This window comes from Osmerus mordax, chromosome 9 (genome assembly GCF_038355195.1).
Source record: "Osmerus mordax isolate fOsmMor3 chromosome 9, fOsmMor3.pri, whole genome shotgun sequence".
Classification (NCBI taxonomy): Eukaryota; Metazoa; Chordata; class Actinopteri; order Osmeriformes; family Osmeridae; genus Osmerus; species Osmerus mordax.
Window position 1 is genome coordinate 9,250,630 of NC_090058.1, and position 20,977 is coordinate 9,271,606.

At 42.8% G+C, this 20,977-nt stretch overlaps 2 protein-coding genes across 4 annotated transcripts; one reads left to right on the plus strand and one right to left on the minus strand.

The window, feature by feature from the left end:
- nol10 (nucleolar protein 10) lies at positions 1-10,806 on the minus strand. 3 transcript variants are annotated; one of them, XR_010877397.1, is made up of 22 exons: positions 10,637-10,806; positions 10,203-10,248; positions 9,990-10,088; positions 9,711-9,788; positions 8,407-8,444; positions 8,062-8,198; positions 7,753-7,818; positions 7,554-7,614; positions 7,221-7,306; positions 6,880-6,958; positions 6,539-6,688; positions 6,294-6,360; positions 5,633-5,685; positions 4,988-5,114; positions 3,568-3,647; positions 3,328-3,426; positions 2,987-3,079; positions 2,472-2,648; positions 1,651-1,952; positions 1,139-1,241; positions 153-739; positions 1-94 (listed from the first exon to the last, which is right to left on the minus strand). XR_010877397.1 is itself a non-coding variant. In XM_067242973.1 (21 exons), the coding sequence occupies exons 1-21, from the start codon at positions 10,700-10,702 to the stop codon at positions 584-586; spliced, it is 2,163 nt and encodes a 720-aa protein (XP_067099074.1). In that variant the 5' UTR covers positions 10,703-10,806; the 3' UTR covers positions 1-583. The 3 variants fall into 3 exon arrangements, 1 of the variants encoding a protein (XP_067099074.1); XR_010877396.1 differs by having other exon boundaries at positions 145-739; XM_067242973.1 differs by having other exon boundaries at positions 1-739.
- A 1,149-nt stretch (positions 10,807-11,955) lies between these two features.
- On the plus strand, positions 11,956-20,195 carry atp6v1c2 (ATPase H+ transporting V1 subunit C2). The gene is made up of 13 exons (XM_067243534.1): positions 11,956-11,967; positions 12,401-12,601; positions 13,708-13,775; positions 14,797-14,882; positions 15,964-16,058; positions 16,243-16,334; positions 16,818-16,913; positions 17,162-17,230; positions 18,019-18,111; positions 18,342-18,429; positions 18,515-18,612; positions 18,757-18,886; positions 19,195-20,195. Exons 2-13 carry the CDS (start codon positions 12,473-12,475, stop codon positions 19,288-19,290), a joined length of 1,140 nt encoding a protein of 379 aa, XP_067099635.1. The 5' UTR covers positions 11,956-11,967; positions 12,401-12,472; the 3' UTR covers positions 19,291-20,195.
- The last annotated feature ends 782 nt before the right edge of the window (positions 20,196-20,977 follow it).

Consider the following 20,977-nt stretch of genomic DNA (forward strand, 5'->3'; position numbering starts at 1 on the left):
TATAATAAAAAGATGGTTTATGGTTTAGACATGACACGGTACAGGATGTTGGCACAACAATGAGCAGGGAGAACACAAAGGACGGTGTCGTGTCCTTCACACACACGCACGCACACACACGCACGCACACACACACGCACGCACGCACGCACGCACACACACACACACACCTCTCTCTCTCCCTCACATACCAGTCTAAAAAAACAGGGCACCTTTCTAGTGCTGTGTACCCACTAAGAACATAACTCATTACTGATTACTGAGTTCAATACAGAACTAGAAAGGTAATCCAGGTTGGCCTTTCAACTGGTTTCTGTACTACAACAACTCCAGTCCTAAGGCATGAGGCAGTAATACGCTTCATTAAAGGTGTCTGTTCATTAGCAAGTCGTTTGACAGCGTGACCGTCCAGAGGTCTGGGGGCACGGGGGGGCATATCGAACGGATGGATAAGCCGTTCGGCCAACACAGTCAAACAACAACAAATCACTCTCTTAAAGAAATGTCGGTAAACACAGGCTGGTGGAGGAGGGGGGGGGGGGGGGGAGCACACGCGGGTTCGTCAACTGTAGGTTAGTAGGACTCAGAAATGGCCCCTCCCTCTCCCCCGCCCGCGGCCCTGTCCGCGGCCCCGCCCACGGCCCCTGGCGCTGCTGAGGTGTCCCGCAGAGCGCCTCAGCTTCTTCCTCTCCTGGTGGTGATCTCTCTCCGCCTCCTGCTGCCTCTGCTGCTGCTCAGACTGGGGGGGGGGGGGTTGAGAGAGAGTCTCAGGGTCAAACTAGATTGGACAGTTCAATTCATACACTGTAGCCTACCTGCAGCTCAATTGGACAATGTTCAGTGTGTGTCCCCTCCCACCCCCGTCATTAAAATTAATCTCACTGAATCAAGAGTCCATACCCCAATCCTGCTTTGGAAAAGGAATGAATGAGTAGTAGTTGGGTTGACCGCCACTTCTACTTAAACACCTGACTAAGTCACCCACTTCAAAACACAGGAAACTCAATGTGGTACATAAACAAAGTTATAAACATTCTCCCTCTCGGTAGCCCAGTGTAGACTGGAACCATTCAGAAGAAGATAGGGGCTGGCAGGAACAAACAAACGGGCGGTGTTGTGTCATTACTGTGTCACTGACCTTCTTGAGGGTGAATGTGACCTGTTTGCTCCCCACCGCCGTGTCAGCCATGCTCACGGTACCCGAGGACTCCTCCAGCTTCAGGCGGTCCTCCAGAGAAGCCCTGGAAGTGGGACACAGCAGGAAGACTTGGAGTCACACACACTTCTCCTCCCTATATTTGTCCCCCAGTTGACATGTAACCAAATATAACCTGTGCTTTGCCTACACCTGTCTATGATGACGTCAGACTCATTTTGGGCTGGGCTGCCTATCTGTGCTCAGTCCACTAAGGTATTTTGTAAGTTAGGTCTTTCTTTAAGAGGAACCGGAGGGTCCGACAATTAATCAAATCCATGGACACGCAAGCACACCCAAAGTCCAAACTCTGAACTGCTGAACTCTTTTGTCATTTCCTATTCATGTGGTAGTCTGTGAATGGTGAATATGCATCCAGACACAGAGCCAAGATAGTATTTCGAACTTTCTCTACGTGATTTGAATGTGGTGTAATAGTGTCAGTATTGTCTTACTTCTGCAGCTTCTGTTTCCTGGAGACATCCCTGAAGCTGCGGAACTCCTCGCCGGCCTTGATCTGAAAGAACCGGGGATGACTCTGGGTTGTCTTCCCCTGGGCCTGGCCCTGGTTCTGGTCCTGGTCCACCAGGGTGGTGTTGCGGTCCAGCTGCTTCCTGTTCTGACGTCTGCGATCGCGTGCCTCCATCCACAGCAGGTGCTTCTGCTCCCTCAGCTCATCCACCCAGCCCTTGTCATCGTCCGAGCTCTCGTCCGAGCTGGCTTGGCCCTCAGGCTCATCCTCCCCCCGCTCCTCTGCCTGGAAGAGAGGGATGAGGGAAGAGAGGGATGAGGGAAGAGAGGCATGAGGAAAGAGAGGGATGAGGAAAGAGAGGGATGAGGGAAGAGAGGGATGAGGGCAGAGAGGGATGAGGGCAGAGAGGGATGAGGGCAGAGAGGGATGAGGGAAGAGAGGGATGAGGGAAGAGAAGGATGAGGGAAGAGAGGAATGAGGGAAGAGAAGGATGAGGGAAGAGAGGGGATGAAGGAAGAGAGGGATGAGGGCAGAGAGGGATGAGGGCAGAGAGGGATGAGGGCAGAGAGGGTTGAGGGAAGAGAGGGATGAGGGCAGAGAGGGGATGAGGGAAGAGAGGGGATGAGGGAAGAGAGGGGATGAGGGAAGAGAGGGAGATGAGCTCTACAGACAGCTTGTACCTCGCACTCAAATTCCAGTAGCACGTGAAAGGACATACGACCACTCATGGCTTGGTTCACAGACTCCCTGTGCATACATCGAAATGAGAGCTGAAGTATGAAACGGCGCAGCGTTGCGTCTCACCTGCTCTGCGTCGGTGGCCTGCTGGGCCAGGAGACGCAGCTTCTTCCTCCTGTTCTGGCCCACCTTGGAGACGATGGGGTTGAGCAGGCGGAACTCCTCGCTCTGCTCATCCACCTGGTAGTCGGGGTTCTCGAACATCACTTGGAAACGGTTGTCGCCAAGGATGCTTGGTACAACCTGAGGGTGGGGGGATAATGATGGTTTTTCAGTTGTTTCTTATTTCAAGTCCTTTAGATGACAGAAATAACATTATACTTAACGAGGAGGACAGAATCTCTGTCTTATTTGTTACATTTTCATTTATTCGAAATACAGAGAGATACAGAGACAGAGAGATACAGAGACAGAGAGATACAGAGACAGAGATACAGAGACAGAGAGATACAGAGACAGAGATACAGAGACATACAGAGACAGAGAGATACAGAGACAGAGATACAGAGAGATACAGAGACAGAGAGATACAGAGACAGAGATACAGAGAGATACAGAGACAGAAAACACGGATCCTTCACCTTTCCCTTTTTCTTGCGGGCGGCCAGTTCCGCCTCATTGTCTCCCTCCTCCATCAGCTTAAGGGCCAGGTCCTTGTTCACCTTGGGCAGCGTCTGTCATAAGGGATAAGTCATTAGTCCTGGTGGTGTATCGTATGTGGGTACTCTGATGATCAAGGTAAGTGATTCTTCACAGAAGGTAAGTGCGTAACAATGGGGACAGTTTTGACTGGCACACTACTACTTCAAAAGTGCTTGGCCGAGAATCGTAAATGCTCTATCTGTATGATGACGGTTTGATTCCGTCTTGAGAAACATAAGAAAAGAGTTGCCGCTTAAACGTTATTTTCGAGATATCTTACCTTGACCTGTACTCTCTGGACCCGAGACTCTTCAATCTTCTGACGGATCTTATCCTTGCGGTACTCCTCGTATGCAAACGGGTTGGTCATAGTCTTCACCTGGCAGCACCAGTCCCAACAACACAGGTCAGAATTTACAGACCAGCCTGACACAATTGCTTAAACTCACATGCTCAAATGCACTGCGCAGCAACAATGAAAAAAACAGCAGCACTGCCAGTCATACAGACAAACACAAACCTTATGGTAAAGCCTGATGTCCATGAAGAAGCCATGCATGTAGGCCCTCAGGAGAGAAGACCCCACCAGATGTGATAGACCTGGGAAACCACAGGGCTTAGTCACCAAGACACTCACTACTGGCTCAACATATGTTTGGGATAAGGTTGGAAGGAGAAAAGTGAACTTTCAAAAGTCTAGTTCATAAACTAGTTAATTCAATTTGGAATGTTTTTTCTTTTCACTTTGGCAAGGACATTACAATCATGATTTGGCAACCTTTGCAGAAAACATGCTGATAAAAAAAACTGCTAAATACTGGGAAATATTTGCCTAGCCACTATTGTGGAAAAGTTCACTTATGGATTTAATACACTTGGTTAGCATGTATCATGCTGTTTGCAAGTCATTTTTAATGCACCAGTAAACTAACCGGTGGCTAAGGTGAAGATAAGGAAGCTTTGAGAGGACATTACAGACCTCTTACACAACATAATGTAAAAACTGAGGAAGACCCATGGCTCCCGGGTCTACTTTACGTGTATGGAATGTGTGGGGGTGGGTGAATGAAGGAGCCGTGGACTTGTGTCTGTGTAGCTGTACGTGTGTGCGTGAGTGCAAATGAGTGAGCGCATGTGTTTGGAAGTGTGCGTGCAACAGCATTCTAGAGAGAGAAAAAAAGATCCTTCCCCAGAAATCTCCATCTATCCAGCCAACTGCCTTCATGTTACATAACAGGGGCCATATTACACAGCTGCAGGGACCTCCTCTCGTGGCCCCGTCCCCCTCATCCCACCCCTTTTATTCCCCCTCAACCAACCGCCTTTCTCCTCTTCTTGTCATTCGATCTTTGTACTGCTGACCCCACATTCCTCTCTCCTTTCAACCCTTCCAGTACTCGCCAGCCCCTGCCCCCCCGCCCCCACCATCTCTCAATCTGTCCTCTTTCAACCCTCTGTAGGAAACACTGGGTAAGTGGTGCCTCCAACCCCAACTGGCCCACATATTTAAGTGAGTCATAACGTCTAAAGTGATTACTGTAGATCTTCCTGATTTGAGTACTTAATTATCACCGAACGGGCTACTTTCTGAGGAGAGGGTTGCTAATGGCTTTGGACATGGCATTGTGTTTAAATTCTCTAGTGATGTAGGCCTGGTTTTCCCAAAAGAAACCGACTTGCATTTGCATAAAGAGCTGTTTGTGTTCGTTAGATTTGTGACATGACACTGCTTGTGTAGCCCTAGCAGGAATGTAGAACTGATATCGCCCTAACACCGGCATAAAAAGTGGTGTATCTCCAATGCCTGCAATCTCCACTGCCTGAAACTAAACAAAAGGGAGATTTGTCCCTGAACGGTGTGGTGTTGTTCAACGCGGGAAGGCAAAGGGGAAAGAGAGGAGAGGGAGTGCGGCCCCTCCAGAGCTGTAGGGGGCTCTCACCCAGGTTCTCCAGGTCCTTGCGGGTCACAAACTTGTAGTCGTCATAGACAGTGCTTTCCGGACTCTCCTCCAGCTCCTCAGTCAGGTTGTCGAGGAACGAGCACCAGCGAGGTGCCGGTCCCAGCGCCTGCCGCAGGACAAACAAACTGGTTCATCCCCATGTACATCATTGGTGCACACACGAGAGAACATACCATATTTTGACACATTACTGTAGGGCCATTCATTGAGGTGGAATGAGGCAAATACAGTCAAAGGTTTTCACTGTAAAATTGTTCATAGTGCAAAGTGCAAACTCAGATAACCTCATTCTTTGCATTTGTAACCGTGGAGATAACAACAGTCGGCCTGTGAAGGAAGTGATGCTGCTCGTGCTGCGTTTAACAGCAGACTCACACCCCTCCTGAGGTCATGCTGCCCTGAACTCCTGCGCAGTAACAATCCTTAGGAACCTCGACCATAAACTGTGTTCCACTGTCCCCTAGGAACCGCAACCCTGAACTGTGTCCCACTGTCCCCCAGGAACCTCGACCCTGAACTCTGTGTTCCACTGCGGATCTCTGGGGCATGCACTCTCACACAATAAACATCCTGCCGCAGCCTGGTGGGTCATGACCATGGACGGTGTAAAACCCCGAAACTCACCGGGATATAGAATGTATTCATCTTGGGGTCCTCGTTGGCTGTGAAAAGCATCCCTGTGAGTTTAGGACAAAATGAAGACGTTAGTGAATAAGATGTGCTTGAATTATAAAATAAATGTATTACTACCGCCACAAAGTACAGAATCAGTTGTCTTGTTTTAAGTCAAGCAAGAACTGTCCCAAAAGCAATGTGCAGTAGGTCAAGAGCAATCTTTTTGTATAAAGTGAGCAACAGAGGAGCATACAGTAATACATTATACAGTAGAATCAGTCACAAATCAGGCTCTTCCTATGACTGTGGTATCATGTTTAAGAGATACCATAGAGGTAGTGAAGGATAGGCCTTCTTGAAAGTCATGATTCCCCCTACTGGCCATTTCCCCTTTCTTACCAGTAGGGGGAATGGCACTATACAAGGATGTGAATCTAGCATATAAAAATGTTTCACATCAAAAAGCAAGGTGTCATTTCACAGTTACTCATAGTGATCTGATGTTTTCCTTTAATCAGAGTTGGTGTATACTCATCATCAGAACTACTTTGATCAGAGAAATATGTGTTTAATCAGTAAGGTTTTGACAGCTTTTGCTTTTTTTTTGTTTTCACACATAGAATTGCACTTAAACCATAGGTGTTGCGTGGGAGTTATCAGAAATGCCCACCTGAGTTGGGGTAGATGCACACATCGTTGATGTTGGTCTGGGGCTCGATGGAGGAGAACACTTTTCCCTGGGTGGGTGGAACACGAGACACAAGCACACTTGATTTATTACTACTTTTTCCAGGCAGTGTGGTCGCTTTTTCTATCAAATATTTAACTGCTCCACAGAAAGATTGAAAACAGATTTGAGCACCCTAGTTGCCCAGCTGACTGGAAATGAAGTCGGCAGCAGAAGCGTCATGTTACCGTGTCAGTGTTCCAGATCTTGATGATCTTGGAGTCTGCGGACAGCACCAGGTCTAAGTGGTCTTGGAAGTTGAGGGATTTGATGGGCAGGCCGTAGTAGTGGTCCTTTACCAGCAGGGGGCGATTGGAGCGCAGGTCATACAGAAGTACCTGAGTTTGTGACAAAGACATTAAAATCAGTAATCTACTTGAATCAATACATAATAACAAGGTGACTCTCAGTGTTTAGTTTGTTATGGTCTTACACACAAAGCTGAATGTGCTTGGGCATGATCTTTAAAACGAATTTACCCCCCCAAATATTGCCTTTATAATATTTCAGATGTTAGTTTCTAGCCAACCTGTCCAGTGCTGGTGCCCACTGCCATAGTGAGAGAGCCATTGAATTTTAGCGCGCTCACAGATGGTAAACCTTCCACCCTGAATAATATAAAAATTAGGTCAGAAACAAAAGGCAACCATCTATATTCCTAGAGAGAGAATATGTGTGTGTAACATGCTCAAATTATATGAAAAGGTTTACAGTAGTTCACGTTGCAGACCAGTGGCTATGTTCAATGTAACGTATAAAATGTAGATCTAACGAAAATAAAAGCAGTCCGAAAAACTGGACATTATAACATTTCCGTCTGAAATTCTGATGTATTGTTCGACTCCAGTCTATGTGTGTGTGTGTACATACTCTGTTCCCTCTGCCACACTGCTCAGGGCACAGTCCAGCAGCCCCACACGGTTCCTCACCCGGGGGTCCCAGCATTCCACTTTCCCCTGGAGACACAAATCAGGAAATAAACTAGGGACGACATTGGCGTTTCAGATGAACAGCTGTTTTTTACTGGAAATCCAATTGCCATAAAACTCGTTCCAGTTTGATGTGGAGCCATCAAGGCAACAAAAATGTCAGTTTGTAACGTAACATTGCAGGCCAAAATGCGTCATCATGTCAACCCAGACTTCAGCTCACATGAGAACTCCCACATCCACAGCACTCTCTCACAGAGTACACACTACCCACCTCGGTTGTTCCTGTGGCTAACAGCTGATGGACAGGGTTGATGTCGCACACATTGTGCTCCCTATCGACAAAAAACAAAAGGTCATTTGGCATGTGAGTCACACACAAAGGCGGCTAGAGGAAGACATCTTCTCTGAACTAATGTTCTGACCACCAATTAATGTTCGAACCACCAACCGTGCAGTACAGGGGTACTCACACAGCATCGGTCTGCAGGGAGCTGAGAAACCTGCCCTGCTCCAGATTCAGTCTGAACACCTCTGAACTGGAAGAGGACAAAGAGAGCTGTTCTCACTACAGGATACAGTGGCAATAAAAATAGATTTTAAATGGGATCACCTCAACATGACAGATCCCTCAGGTCAATTAAAGACAAGAGTTTTAAACTTGGCTAAAACATAATTTAGTTCAGTACATGTTTGCTACCATATCTTAACAGAAAATCCAGACTTCACCTAAGATGTTAAGTTATTTTATGGCCTAATCAAATAATCGAATGTCATCTTACCTCGCCCCAACTAAATAAAGGTCGCAGGAGGGGTAGTGGTAAGAAAAGTCCCTTCCAAACTTGGGTATGCGGGTCTTGTAGTAGTGGCCGTGCTGGGAGTGGAACTCCACATATCGGTTGCAGTGTAGAAACACCAGCTATACAGACATTCAAACAACAAAGGACACAGACACAATTTAATTCCTATTCACTGCTTATCACATATGTATTAACAACTCAAATGTAACCGTTTCCAGTTTTTTATGGCATTGGGACTTTTCCAATTGGCTTGAAACCGAGATGTCTTATGTCTCATGTCTGTGACCCTAACAGATAGCTAAGACTGCCAGGATGGTTTCTGCATACCTTGGAGTAGTCCTCAGAGAGGATATCGAAGGCAACGACTGTTGAGAGAAGTAAAATACGGGTGAGGTCATCATGTCACAATATCACTGATTCGTTACTGCACTTTCAGATGGGTGAAAAGGACAGTTTGATGTGGTAATGAAGGGAGGGAGCTGTAAGACATTGCAGTGTTTCCTCTATGTTGATCGTCAGCACGCAACGGCTAAATTTCTGCCGCCACGGTATCAGAAATAGGGCTGTACAAAAGGCCATCTATCAGCCGTGATTGTTAGAGTGCATGTCGGATATAGCATAGCACGGACACACGCTTCACACCGCAGTTGAGATTGCGTGTGTGCGTCCTTGAGAACTGTAAGTCGTATAACTTATGTTGACAGTTCATTTAAGCCTGTTATAGTATTAGTCTATAGTTCTTGCAAATTTTAATTAAGTTAAGTGGTGTTTGTATTCTTCACCTGCTAGCTAAATTGCATGTGTGTTGATTCGATAGCGATTGCTGCCCTTACTCACATTTGTATTTTAGGTGCATTATTATGCTGAAGTAGTTTTAATTAATAAATAGAGGGTTTATTGTTATTATTTGCTACAGGATGCTTAGCCTATCAAGATCAAATGAAGCAGACAGTGTACATGCTTCCGAGTGGCCTACCTCAAATCGATAGGCTAGACAACTGACCATTTACAATAAGTTGTTACGTCAATTATTAATTGGCAGCATTTGTGCCATTTAGAACATACTTTATGAGTGCAAAGTGTCTTTAAGTAGCCTAACCTTATTGCATTCGGGGAAATAGGACGAAAATATGTTTGGGGGGGGGGGGGGGGGGGGGGGGGGGGTTCGGACAGACCTGCCCCCACTGCTAAAAGAAATCCTAAAGGAAACACTGCATTGTGCGTGCTCCAACCCTGGAAAATGGGATCAAACAAAGGGCACTGGGTTGTCATAAAACTGCCTTAAACTGAAATCAGATAGAATGAAGAACCATGGTTACAGTAACAAGTGGCAGCATAGTAACAGTCACACAGTGGGATTCCAGAATGTGAGTCTGATTAGATCCCTACTGGAGTGTGACTGGTAACAAAACCCAATGAATCATTTTCCTGCAGGATCCTCTTTCCTCAAACCAGACACTCACTTCTCAATAGAGGATTATTTCACTGAGGAGCCGATACACCATATTAAATGTTAACATAGGAGAGCTGTATTGAACTCCCAGAGGAGGATAATAAATTTAGAATAACAATACATACTTACAGATACAGATATCAGCACTGTACATTCTATAAAATATTGTTATGCTTACCATCCGAGTCGAGACAACGCTCGAACTTCAAGGATAACTGGAAAGTATCATAGCAGCGGATCCGTGGTTTGTATGTTCCTGAATTGTCATTGATTGGAAAAGATGGAACTTATTTTCAGGATTTGTATATTACAAGCAGGTAAATGCTGTTTGATCCAAAAAGAACCTCTCAGTCAAGATGCCCCCCTTGTTTGTGTCTATAGATGATGGCAGCATGTGTCCAAATCACCTAAACACGATAACCCCTACAAGTACATATACATCTAGTGATTCTCTCACCTGCAGCAAGTATGAACTGCCCATCCCTTGACACTTTGATGGAGGTGCACACCGTGGGCATGTCGAAGTCCTGTATGAGCTCAATCCTGCGCTGAATGTCTGAGGTATTCAAAGCGGAGACGGTGAGTATTTAGAACATAGGCTACAGTCTAAAGACCAGTAACTGTTAATAGACTAAATCAAGTTGGGTATGCTATAGAAATCATAACTCACCAACATCTTTCTTCTGTAATGCTCTCTTCTTCCGGTCTGAAAGCCACTGCAAGACATGAATTAAGTTTAACATTATTAGCTGCCCGATTCCTGTCAATACATGCGCCCATGTCCCACATTATGAAGTAGCTAGTATCCCAAACGAAGGGATGTGTTTAGTTATACATTCAGTTAATTAACTGCAACGGCATAGTAGCTACAGAGCAATGTAGCATTTTGGGATGGCTTGATGATCCTCAACTGTGTCAACACTATACATGTTTTGTAACGCTAACCCTAAAACTGAACCATTAAACGTATTAGACATAGTACACCATTCTTTAAGGAGACATCCACAATAAATAGCCATCTAGTTAGCAAGACTCTTCTTGGAATTATAGCTAGCTAGCACTTGTATATAACTGGCAAGCAACTAGAAAGCAAAGTCTTCTTACCTCAGGAAGAGATTTGCCGTGGCTTAAATTATAAATCTTCACATCATTTACACTGGATATCTGCATTTTAGAGGCCGGTACAGACACTGCTCTCTCATAACATTGATAATACAAAGCTAGCTAGCTAGTTCCAGTGAACACAGGTTAGTTTCTAGCTCCACGTTTTTACGTTGCCGTGTGACAACAGGAAAGTAGGGTTTGTAGAACAATGTTCGTGTAGACAAAGTTCGTGAAAATATGTTCCGCCATAAAACACATTATGACTGCGCGTCGCTACTATACTATTTAGTCTAGGACTGTGGTGCATAGGCTACATACTAAATAGTATGTATTGGTTTTGGGACGCACCCTCATGTATTTAAAACAATATTCTACTGTATGTTCATACATGCAACACATTGTGTGTGTTGGGTTTTTATTTCATCATACAAATAATTTATTTTCTCACTGACCCAGCCTTGGTTTTGATATCTTTGGATCTCATCAAACAATTGGGTCAAGACTCAATAGTTTAGATGTAATGTTAACAGACCCTTAATTTGGTCTTGCACGGCTGCCTCACAGCAAGGCCATGGGCTGGAATCCCACTTGGGTCCCAGTTCGTGTTCTGAAATATCTAATTGGGTCTAATTGTATTCCATTTACAGTTTGGGCTATATGTAGCCTACCCTTTAAGTTTGTGCTTTGTAACTTGTCCTGTTTGTTCATTCTTTAATTTGTTGTATTCTTCGACCTTGGATATGGACAATTGTATTTGAGAGCTATCATAATAATATTCCCTACAATAATTGTATATAAAAAAAACTATATAGGCGCGGGTTGCACTGCAGATAGGCCTGATGTCTATTCTGGCCTGCATCTGCTAATATCTGGAATCTAGGCCTACACCTGCAAGGTATTCAATGATGAACAATCTACATAGCTTGTTAATAAACTTGTCACCGTTAACTTCAACTATAGGCTATAGCATACATTTCAGTTTCAGTTATGATTATACTTTTTTTTAAATAAACGTAACCGTTTATGGCAGTTTAGACTTCGAGCAGCAAGTGTTGTCCTTCACACACTCAGCAACATTCATTCATCCTCAATAACCACTACAGGAGGAGAGTGAGAAACTTGAGCAGATGCTGCTGAATAAGCAATGCCTCTGACTTTTTATGTAAATCGTTTTGCGCACCTGACCGGCTCGGTGATGTAGGCTAACAATGCTCACCCAGTATTTGTTTCTTATTTGGATGTCTTTCTGTCCTCAATGTACCTTAGCTTCTCTCCGGACATCGATTTGTGTGGGTAGCCGAATTAGGAGTGGTTGGATGCTTTAACAAACAGTAAGAACTATTTTCTGATTTCTGACTATCTAAAGCAAGTGTCTGATTTGTTCAGTTTACTTAATGTACTTTTAACCTAGGATGATGATTATTTAAACAAGTGGTAAAATCACAGCGTTTAACGTAATTAATGCTCATTGTTTTGAATCCATAGTACGCTATTTCTTTTATTATTGACTGTTCTTTTTATGGGTGACTGGACTCGTTCATGTAAACTGATGGAAATGTAAATTTGATTCTCGAGTCAAAATTAAAAGGTGAATTTCACAAATTACATTTATATAGAATGTGGTATTGAACAATTACTGAAATTACAGTAAATTATACAGTCGGTGCATAGGTTAAGTGGGGTCTTGTTATTAAGTTGGTATCTTTATTTATAGGTCTACTGTGTATTCATCAACATTTTATTTCATAACTTCATTTCTTAAAGTTGTTTTGGAGGAATTGGACAGAGTTCCCACATGTAAGACTAAGAGGGGCAGCAGCAGGGCTCTGACGAGTCATGACGGACTTCTGGTTGATATCTGTTCCACTGGACAAGACCAGCTTTCAGAGTCTGGAAAAACTCAAAAACACTGTGGCCAAAACTAATTTGGCTTCCAGTTTCAAGTTCCCTATCCCAGAGTTAAAGGTAAGGAGGTTGTGTGTCTGTCCTCAATAAAGCACAATAGCTGTCAAGAGGCCAAAGCATAATATTAAGTGCTACCTCCTTCCATTGAGCAGCTTAAAGTAATGCAACACGCTTATAATATGTCATTGGCGGGACATAGGGGTAAGTTACAGGCAAACAGCAAAAGTATTGTTGCTCCGTTCATATTATTAATTACATTTGTTCATATGATAAATTGCTATCCCCAGGTGACCTTCAAGTTTGTAGGCTAAAGCACAGCAGTTGGTGTGATCAGATGAAATTCTAGAAGTGTGAGAGATAACAATATGACCGAGATTTACATAAGAACAACCGCACTGGTTTCTTGTGGAGTGGCTTAAGGTCTGTCCTGCTTTAGCTACCCCTGCTGTTGGCTATTATCTAAGCTGTCCCTGTCATAAAAGTGGTTAAGTAGTGGGTCTTACACAGGCATCCAATCCAGATACCTATGCAATATAATTCAATCCACAAATTATACTTCAGCAATTACCATTTTGAAAGTCAAAAGCCAATATTACACCAGACAAAATGTCACCCAAAAGAAGATGTACAGTATTTGGGATGGTTCATCTCACGGGAGTTCTGGTCTCACTTGTGGATAGGATGTACTGTACTGCACAGGTAGTGAGGGTGTTTGGTTGCCTTCTCTGATGAAGTGCTGGGCTCAGGTTGCTCCCCTCAAGAGGTAGCTAGGAGGCTTTCAGCAAATTTCCATTTGACCCATTTGTTTCACCATGATCGATATGCCAATCCCAATTTTCAAATCCCAATTGGCTGTGGTGATACTGCTGTAGTGTTCCATCTCTCTGGAACTTTGGCAAACACTGTTAAAGTTGACAAGTGCACTTTTGCACATTCATGTAACACAGTGTATCCTTTCACTGTGTGCCACTGAGGGCGTGTGGTCATGGGAATCTACTGGCTTGTTGGTTTATTCAGAACAGAGACTTGTCAAACAAGAAGTGTCTCTGCTCGCTGTTTAGTTTACAATAATTGTCTTAGTTTTTTTAACTTCAGCTTCACTTTCACTTGCATCATTTTACATTAGTCAAAGTAATTGTATCATTGTACATTGTAAACTTCCACAGGTTGGTACATTGGATATCCTCCTTGGTGTGTCTGATGACCTTTCCAGACTGGACACCCAAGCTGAAAGGTAAACAGGGCCATTTAAGCAGAGCCTAAGCACAGAATATCTTTGTAGTTTTTGTCTATTTGGATTATTATCAAAAAAACATAAAAAAATAAATAAAAAAAACTTAAAAAACGTTGTCATTCTCCTTCTCTTTATCACCATTAGTGACAGTTAAACCGCCTTACAAACAGATATTTAGCTAATTTTGAATTTCTATGTGCTACTCTACACTCTACTGTAACATACTCTTATACCACAATTATTTCCCTCACTTAAAGGCTAGTAGTAGTATACCGTCTCAGTCATCATTAATTCATGTTTAGGTTTTGCTGAAGCTTATTTCCCCTGCTTCCTAATTCAGTGGCCTGTACCTGAGCCTGCTAGTCTGAAGTGTTTTGCTAGGAACACTTTACTTTGTCAGTGTGCTCATTAGTTTGAGGCTTTAGGAAGGAACTGTGGAAGAAAGTAAGTAAACTGAAGACCTAACAAGTTGCCACCATAACCTGAGGACACAGTGAACACTGTCTGTAGTCTGTCATTTCCACCCTATGTAGGCTTTATATTGGTATTTCTGTTCATTGAAAGTACATGAATATTGTTTTACGTTTATTGGTAGAAATGCCAATGTTTACAAGGCAAGAAGATTTGATTGGTAAATAAGGACAACCAACACTCACTCAAGTATTTTGATTCCTTTTCTTTTTTTTAATGTGTAGTCCATCATCTGTCCCTCAGGGCCCCCTCAAAGGGTTAAATGAAAACATTAAGTTTCCATTAATCATTTGAATAGAATAGTGATCCATAGATTATATTTGAATATCGATCTTCTGAATAAATAAATTAACTAACAGGCTTTCCATGTACTTTTAAGTGTCATTTACATGTTTATACAGGGTTACATTTTGCCCTTTAAAGTTCACAATCATCATCTTGTGATCGTTTCCTCCTCCCTGTGTAAAGGAGAGTACATGTCATTACTGAAGGTGTTGTGGTGGGAAGTTTATTCACTCATGTCCTTGTCTCCTCTCCTTGTGTCCATCAGTGTTATGCGCAAGACATCCCAGTGTATGGCACAGGTTATGGATCAGTTCAGTGACAAAGTGCTGGAGAATGCCCTGGCCAATGGAGGTAGGCTTATTCCCAGGTGATGTAAGAAAGTGAAGATAGAAGTCAGGTATGTGTCTGGAGAGAGACGTTGATTAGAAATAGGAACTCATCAGCTAAGAGGACGATTGTTTCCGGTACCTTACACAAGCAGATACACGCACACAAACACACAGATACATGTCTAACCTGTCCTGTACACACACATATACACCCTGTGCACACCAATTTACTCCAACGTACTTGTTTAGCCTCTGGATTGGGTTACATAGACATTTGCAACATAGTGCCATTAACAAATTACAAACGACAGCACTCCCAATATGACAAAAACAAATACATGGTATTCTAGCTTGTTACATTATACAACTAGGGTTAGTCTTTCTTATTTTTTTAAATGCTGGTCGTTACTTACTCTTGTACTCTTAAATTGTGTTCCTGTAGATACAGTAGATAGCATGTGAAGCTGTTGCTCTGATAGTGATAGTGCTGGAGCAAAAGTTGTCAGCACATGAATTAAGCTACCTAAGCAGATTCTAAAGTAGTCTACATTGTCTTCAGATGTTGTTGTGTGTTACCTATGCCCTATTTGAGAACATAGTTCAGATTAGAATTATTTAAGTTAATTATGTACCACAACATTTATTTTATAACTCATGTTCAGTTTCAAAGCTGTACAGTGTTCTCAGATTATATATTTTTCCCCTCATCAGACCACAGGAGCCATCAAAAAGTCCCCCTGTCTCCCTTGAAAGCCTACTTCCAGGCCTTGATGGGTATTGGTGTCTAGTGTCCAGTGTTTGGTTGCTGTGTTTTCAGGAAATGTACTTTACTGTAAATCTTTTACCGTGCAGCGTGTAGAAGAGCGTTGTGCGCTTCCAATGTTTCCACTTCTGCACTATTCATTTGTAGTTTTGCGCCAGTGTGTGGCTTATGCATGTTTGTGCATCGGTGTGTGTTTGTGTGAACTTGACTGACACATATACCTGTCTCACCCGTGTTTCTGTGTTCGGTCTCCAAATCATCACAAAGGCTTTTGCCCCAAAATAAGTTTCCTGTTTTAACTCATGGGTAAGTTTTATTTTCTTCCTGGGTGTCTCATCAGTGGATCTGGTGAGTTATGTGACAACGTTCCAGTGGGACAGAGCCAAATACCCCACTGCCCTGCCTCTCAAGAACCTGGCAGACATCCTCTCCAAGGTAGTAGAAGGAAACTTGCACATTATATAAAGTTTACTATGTAAATTCCACATCTATCATGATGTCAACTTTGAAATACATGTATTGGTAAATGATGGCAGAGGCAGAACTATGCTATGCTAGTATTGCAAAGAATAGTGTGTGTGCTTGTGGATTTGTGTGTGTGTCTGTCTCTGTGTGTTAGCAAGTAACTCAGGTAGAGACAGAACTGAAATCTCGGTCTGGGGCATATTGCAACGTAAAAGCCAGTCTGGACTGCCTTGAGCGCAAAGCAGAGTGAGTAATATTTGATATTTTATCTAAAATGACAAATTATGTGCCAGAAAATTAGGTAAAGGCACATTGCTAACTACTTTGCTGCTGGTTTAAACACTTTTTCATTTGGATGAATAAGACTGACCAGAAATATTTACCCAGACTTAAAAATACAAAAAAACATGAAATGTGTTTGCCCTTTCTTACCAGCATGTTGGTTTTCCTCTCTCCCTAGTTACAGAATGACTCATTACATTTGACTGGCTGTCCACAGTACAAACAGTGTTGGTGCTCTGTGGCTAAATTAGTTGCTGGGCAACAGGGAGAATTATAGCCTAGTGTAGAAGTGTAGTTAAAGATGGCAGGTGAGATTGCCTAGCCAAAAGATGAGGCCCCTCCCAAAACATTCTGCCAGAAAATGTTTTGCAGCACGTTATTCTGAAACATTCTGCTTCACCCCGAATAAGATGGCACAATGTCCGTAATTTGCATCTTCTCCGGTAGAGGTGGTCTCCAAATACGCACACTGACAGACATTTTGAGGAGAGAGGACCTGGTGGACTCACAGTATCTCACTACTCTGCTGGTGGTGGTGACCAGGTCAGCAGCATCACAGTCTCCAGTGAAGAACTCACTTTCATATGATGACACTTTGTGCACCGAGGCAGAACACATAATAAAGTAATGAATATGTATCTCAAAACAAATGGGATTACAAGGTACAGTATTACAGGCAAAGAAAGTACTACAGGATTAAACCTTTCTTAAGCATATGAAGTAATAATCGTATTTCAATATATTACTAAATGGAAGCTGGATGTGTGTGTGTTTGTGTTCCACTGGTACAGAGGGAACTATGTGCAGTGGGAGAGGACCTATGAATCCTTGTCAGAATTTGTGGTGCCTCGATCCAGCAGGTATGGTCAACATTTTGTTCCTCGCTTCATGTTGTCATCCAACAAATCTGTTAGATTTGTCTTGGAAGAACTGTCTCATTCATTTAAGCAATGTAGAACACTGGCTAAAGACATGTCATCAATATTTCACCTTCATTCATTGTAGGTATGAAGTTTATTTTGGAATGTTTTATTGTTGTTCAGTATCACAAGAGAGAGAGGGTGAGAGAAAGAGAGAGGCAGAGAGACTATCGACTGGAATTCTGTATCTATTGGTGGTGTGGCAGAAGTAGTAGTTAGATCAATCTCACACTGGTCGCATACACAGAATACAAACTATACTGTAAACAAACAGGAGATATCACCCATGTTACATTCTCCATATGGGGAAGAAACAACTGTCTGACCACAGTAAGACAAGACCGTACATTTGATACATTTTGTATGTGCCAATGAGAAGCAGAGTGGCGCTCTGCTCGAAGGTCAGACTAACCGCAAGGATAATGTTACTGGGAAAAGTAAGAGTCACTGGCTGTGGTAGTAACAGCCTTTCCCCATCCATTGTCCTGTTGTTCACACTGACCACAAGACCTCAAGTCTTGGTCTTGGAGTCACAGATGCGCTCAAAAACAAAACATTCATAAATACTAAGTTGCTACTCTTTTGATCCTGTATAAGTTAAATTTGAACTTCCTTTATACTTTTAATTTATACTGCGCACATGACAGCATTCCCCTTGTGTAGCTTCAGACTCGTTCAAAATCACACGTTCAAGCTGGGGTTAAATCCTGCATGTAATGTTCCAACAGGAAAATATTTGAGGAGGTAGAGGAAGGGATTTTCACTGTAACCCTTTTCAAGAAAGCTGTTTATGAATTCAAAGCCAAAGCCAAACAGAACAAGTAAGTAAGCTGGTTCTTACTGTCAGAAACAACATTGACAGTTTGCTTGTTTTTAACAGCATAGTATTTAAATACAGTGGTTGACACAAACAATACATTATCGGGAAATTTAATTAGACCCTTTTTGGTTTGGCCCAGTTAAAACCCTATGTATTAAAAGTGCAAACCATTGCAACAATTGCCCAATAAGCTTATAAGTTGTTACTATGACATATGTGTCTGGCAAACAGGTTCATGGTACGGGAGTTCAGCTTTGACCAGGTTGAGGAGGAGAGACGAGAGAGGAACCGGCTTAGTGTGGACAAGAAGGAACAATATGTTAGTAACCCAAGGCTGTGTGCGTGTGTATGTATGTGTGTGTGTGTTTGGAAGTATGTACTCAAACATGTTTGTTTACCCCAAGGGAATCTTTGTGCGTTGGCTGAAGGTAAACTTCAGTGAGGTATTTGTTGCCTGGATCCATGTCAAAGCTCTAAGGGTATTTGTGGAATCTGTTCTCAGGTCAGTCATGCTGTAGTCAAACGCTCTTGTAGTATAATGCACCCTTTTAAAATCCTTCTAAATCACTGTGTGATTGGTTACATATCCATCACTCAACCAGAATGTACAATTAATTGTATTTCTGGACAAATTATACCCATCCAGGTATGGTCTGCCTGTTAGCTTCCAGGCCTTGCTGCTGCAGCCAGGCAAAAAACGTACAAAGAAACTGAGGGAGGAACTGAGTTCCCTTTTCACACATCTGGACCCAGCAGCAGCGGCCAGCAAGCTTGACGTAAGAGGCCTCTCCTTTAGCAAGCTTTGAAATGCTCTCCCTTATCATGTGAGGTCTGCTCCTTCATTGGATATTTTTTAATCTACTCTACAAACACATTTTTATTTTTTAGCTTTTGGAAACTTTTAATTGTTGTTTTATAGCGTAGTTCTGCTATGCACTATGTACAGCACTTTGGATCAATTTGTATTGTGTTAAATGTGCTTTATACATAAAGGTTGTTGTTGTTGTTGTTGTAGCAAGCTCGTAAAAATGTGATCTCAGATTAAATGTCTTGATTACCTCTTCATTTCTCTTTTGCCCTGCAGGTTGGTGTTGATATCCCAGGAGTGAGTGTGGGTCAACAGGAGTACTTCTCCTACATCTGCTTCCAGATCAGCGTCAAACTCGTTGACCCCAGTTAATAGCCAATGAGGACCCTCGGAGCCTCTAAGAAGGCCCAATCATGTTAGCTGTTCGTTTCTCATAGTTCTCTTGCACTCTCTGGGCTGTTCATTGTATTTTAGCACCTGGGAGTGTGTGGAAACAGAAGTGTAGTCAAAGTTGACATTCCGACTGGAGTGAATGTTGAGCAGACGGGACAAATGTTTGAGACAACCTCATGCATCAGTATGGAGTAACAAGCGTAATTTGTAACTATCAAGAGGTTGGAAGGGGGGTTCTCCTTGCATGCAGAGAAGGTTGCATGTAAAGAAGAGGATTATTAGGGACGAACAGCTAACCTGAGGTTGAGCCCTCCAGGAGATAATGGTTTGGAAAGCAACTTTTCAGGCTGCATATGGACCTGAATAAAGCCTGGGCACAAATATGTCTTCAAGCTCTCTGTATTGTCAGTAAGAAGAAGTTAATCATATTCAATATTCTGTAAATCAGTGGCTGAGGATGTAGGCAGAGGTTTATTTTCGACTTCATGGATGTCCATTTTGTTCATGTCAAGATGGAAACAAACACAGAAGATCATTTTTAAGAACTCTGGTCTACACCCTCTTGCTTTCAATACCTCAATGATTTTGAAATTGTACATTTCCGTTTATGAAATGTATTATCATAATTATTATATTGGTTGGCTTCACTTGTAAGGAGCAAGTCTATGCATGTGCACTGCTGCATGTATACAATGTATTGTACCAGGTCAGGGTTTTAAAGGTTGGAACTTATTAAAATACAGAACAGGGGTAGGACAGTCATAAACTGTAATCTCACACTATGTTAACAGGTGGACCTGTTGAGTAGATTTTTTTTAAACTTTTTCGTGTCATGCTGATTTTTGTTTTTTGGATGGTCGGCAATGAATGTGTTTTTTGTATGGAAAGATGTTTGATGTCCTTAAAATGGAAATAAAGTAAAATTCCAATATTTTGTAATACTAATATAATTTTGGATATATATTGAATATATCGATATTCTTGTTTTTATTCAAGATGTTGGACAGCATGGCTAGAAGGGAGACATACGTTGTCAAAAGTTAGGCCTGTCAGGCATCTCGACATGAGTGTTATTTGTTCTACAGCAGGTGGCGCGATTGCTGTTGAGGAACTATTGTCAGCCTCACATTCTTTCAGTCAAATAAATTTGCAGATTTGTTTGAATTGATTTGCTTAGGGTCAATATACACTACCGTCAAATAGCCTAAACGCAAGAATTGTGGTATAGCTACGATTTTAAAAAGTAAAGATCGATATACGTTCGGCCAGTTTGGGGAGAGTTTGGCTGCAGGCAGAGAGAAAGAGAGAGAGAGCGAGAGGCAGAGAGTTAGGGAGAGTGAGATAAAGAGAAAGAGAGAGAGAGAGAGAAAGAAAGAGAGAGAGAGAGAGAGAGAGAGAGAGAGAGAGAGAGAGAGAGAGAGAGAGAGAGAGAGAGAGAGAGAGAGAGAGAGAGAGAGAGAGAGAGAGGGAGAGAGGGGGGGGGAGTAGGACGGAATGGCGTGGGTGGGGGCTATATCTGCGGCAGGAGCGCGCGTCCCGGCTCCATTCACGTAATGGTTTCAAGAGATGAAGACTCTTTAGATTTTACGTTTATATTTGACCTGCACTTTTAACTTTAATGGAATATTTTATACACTCAGTGACAAGACTGATTTTCGTTTTTCTT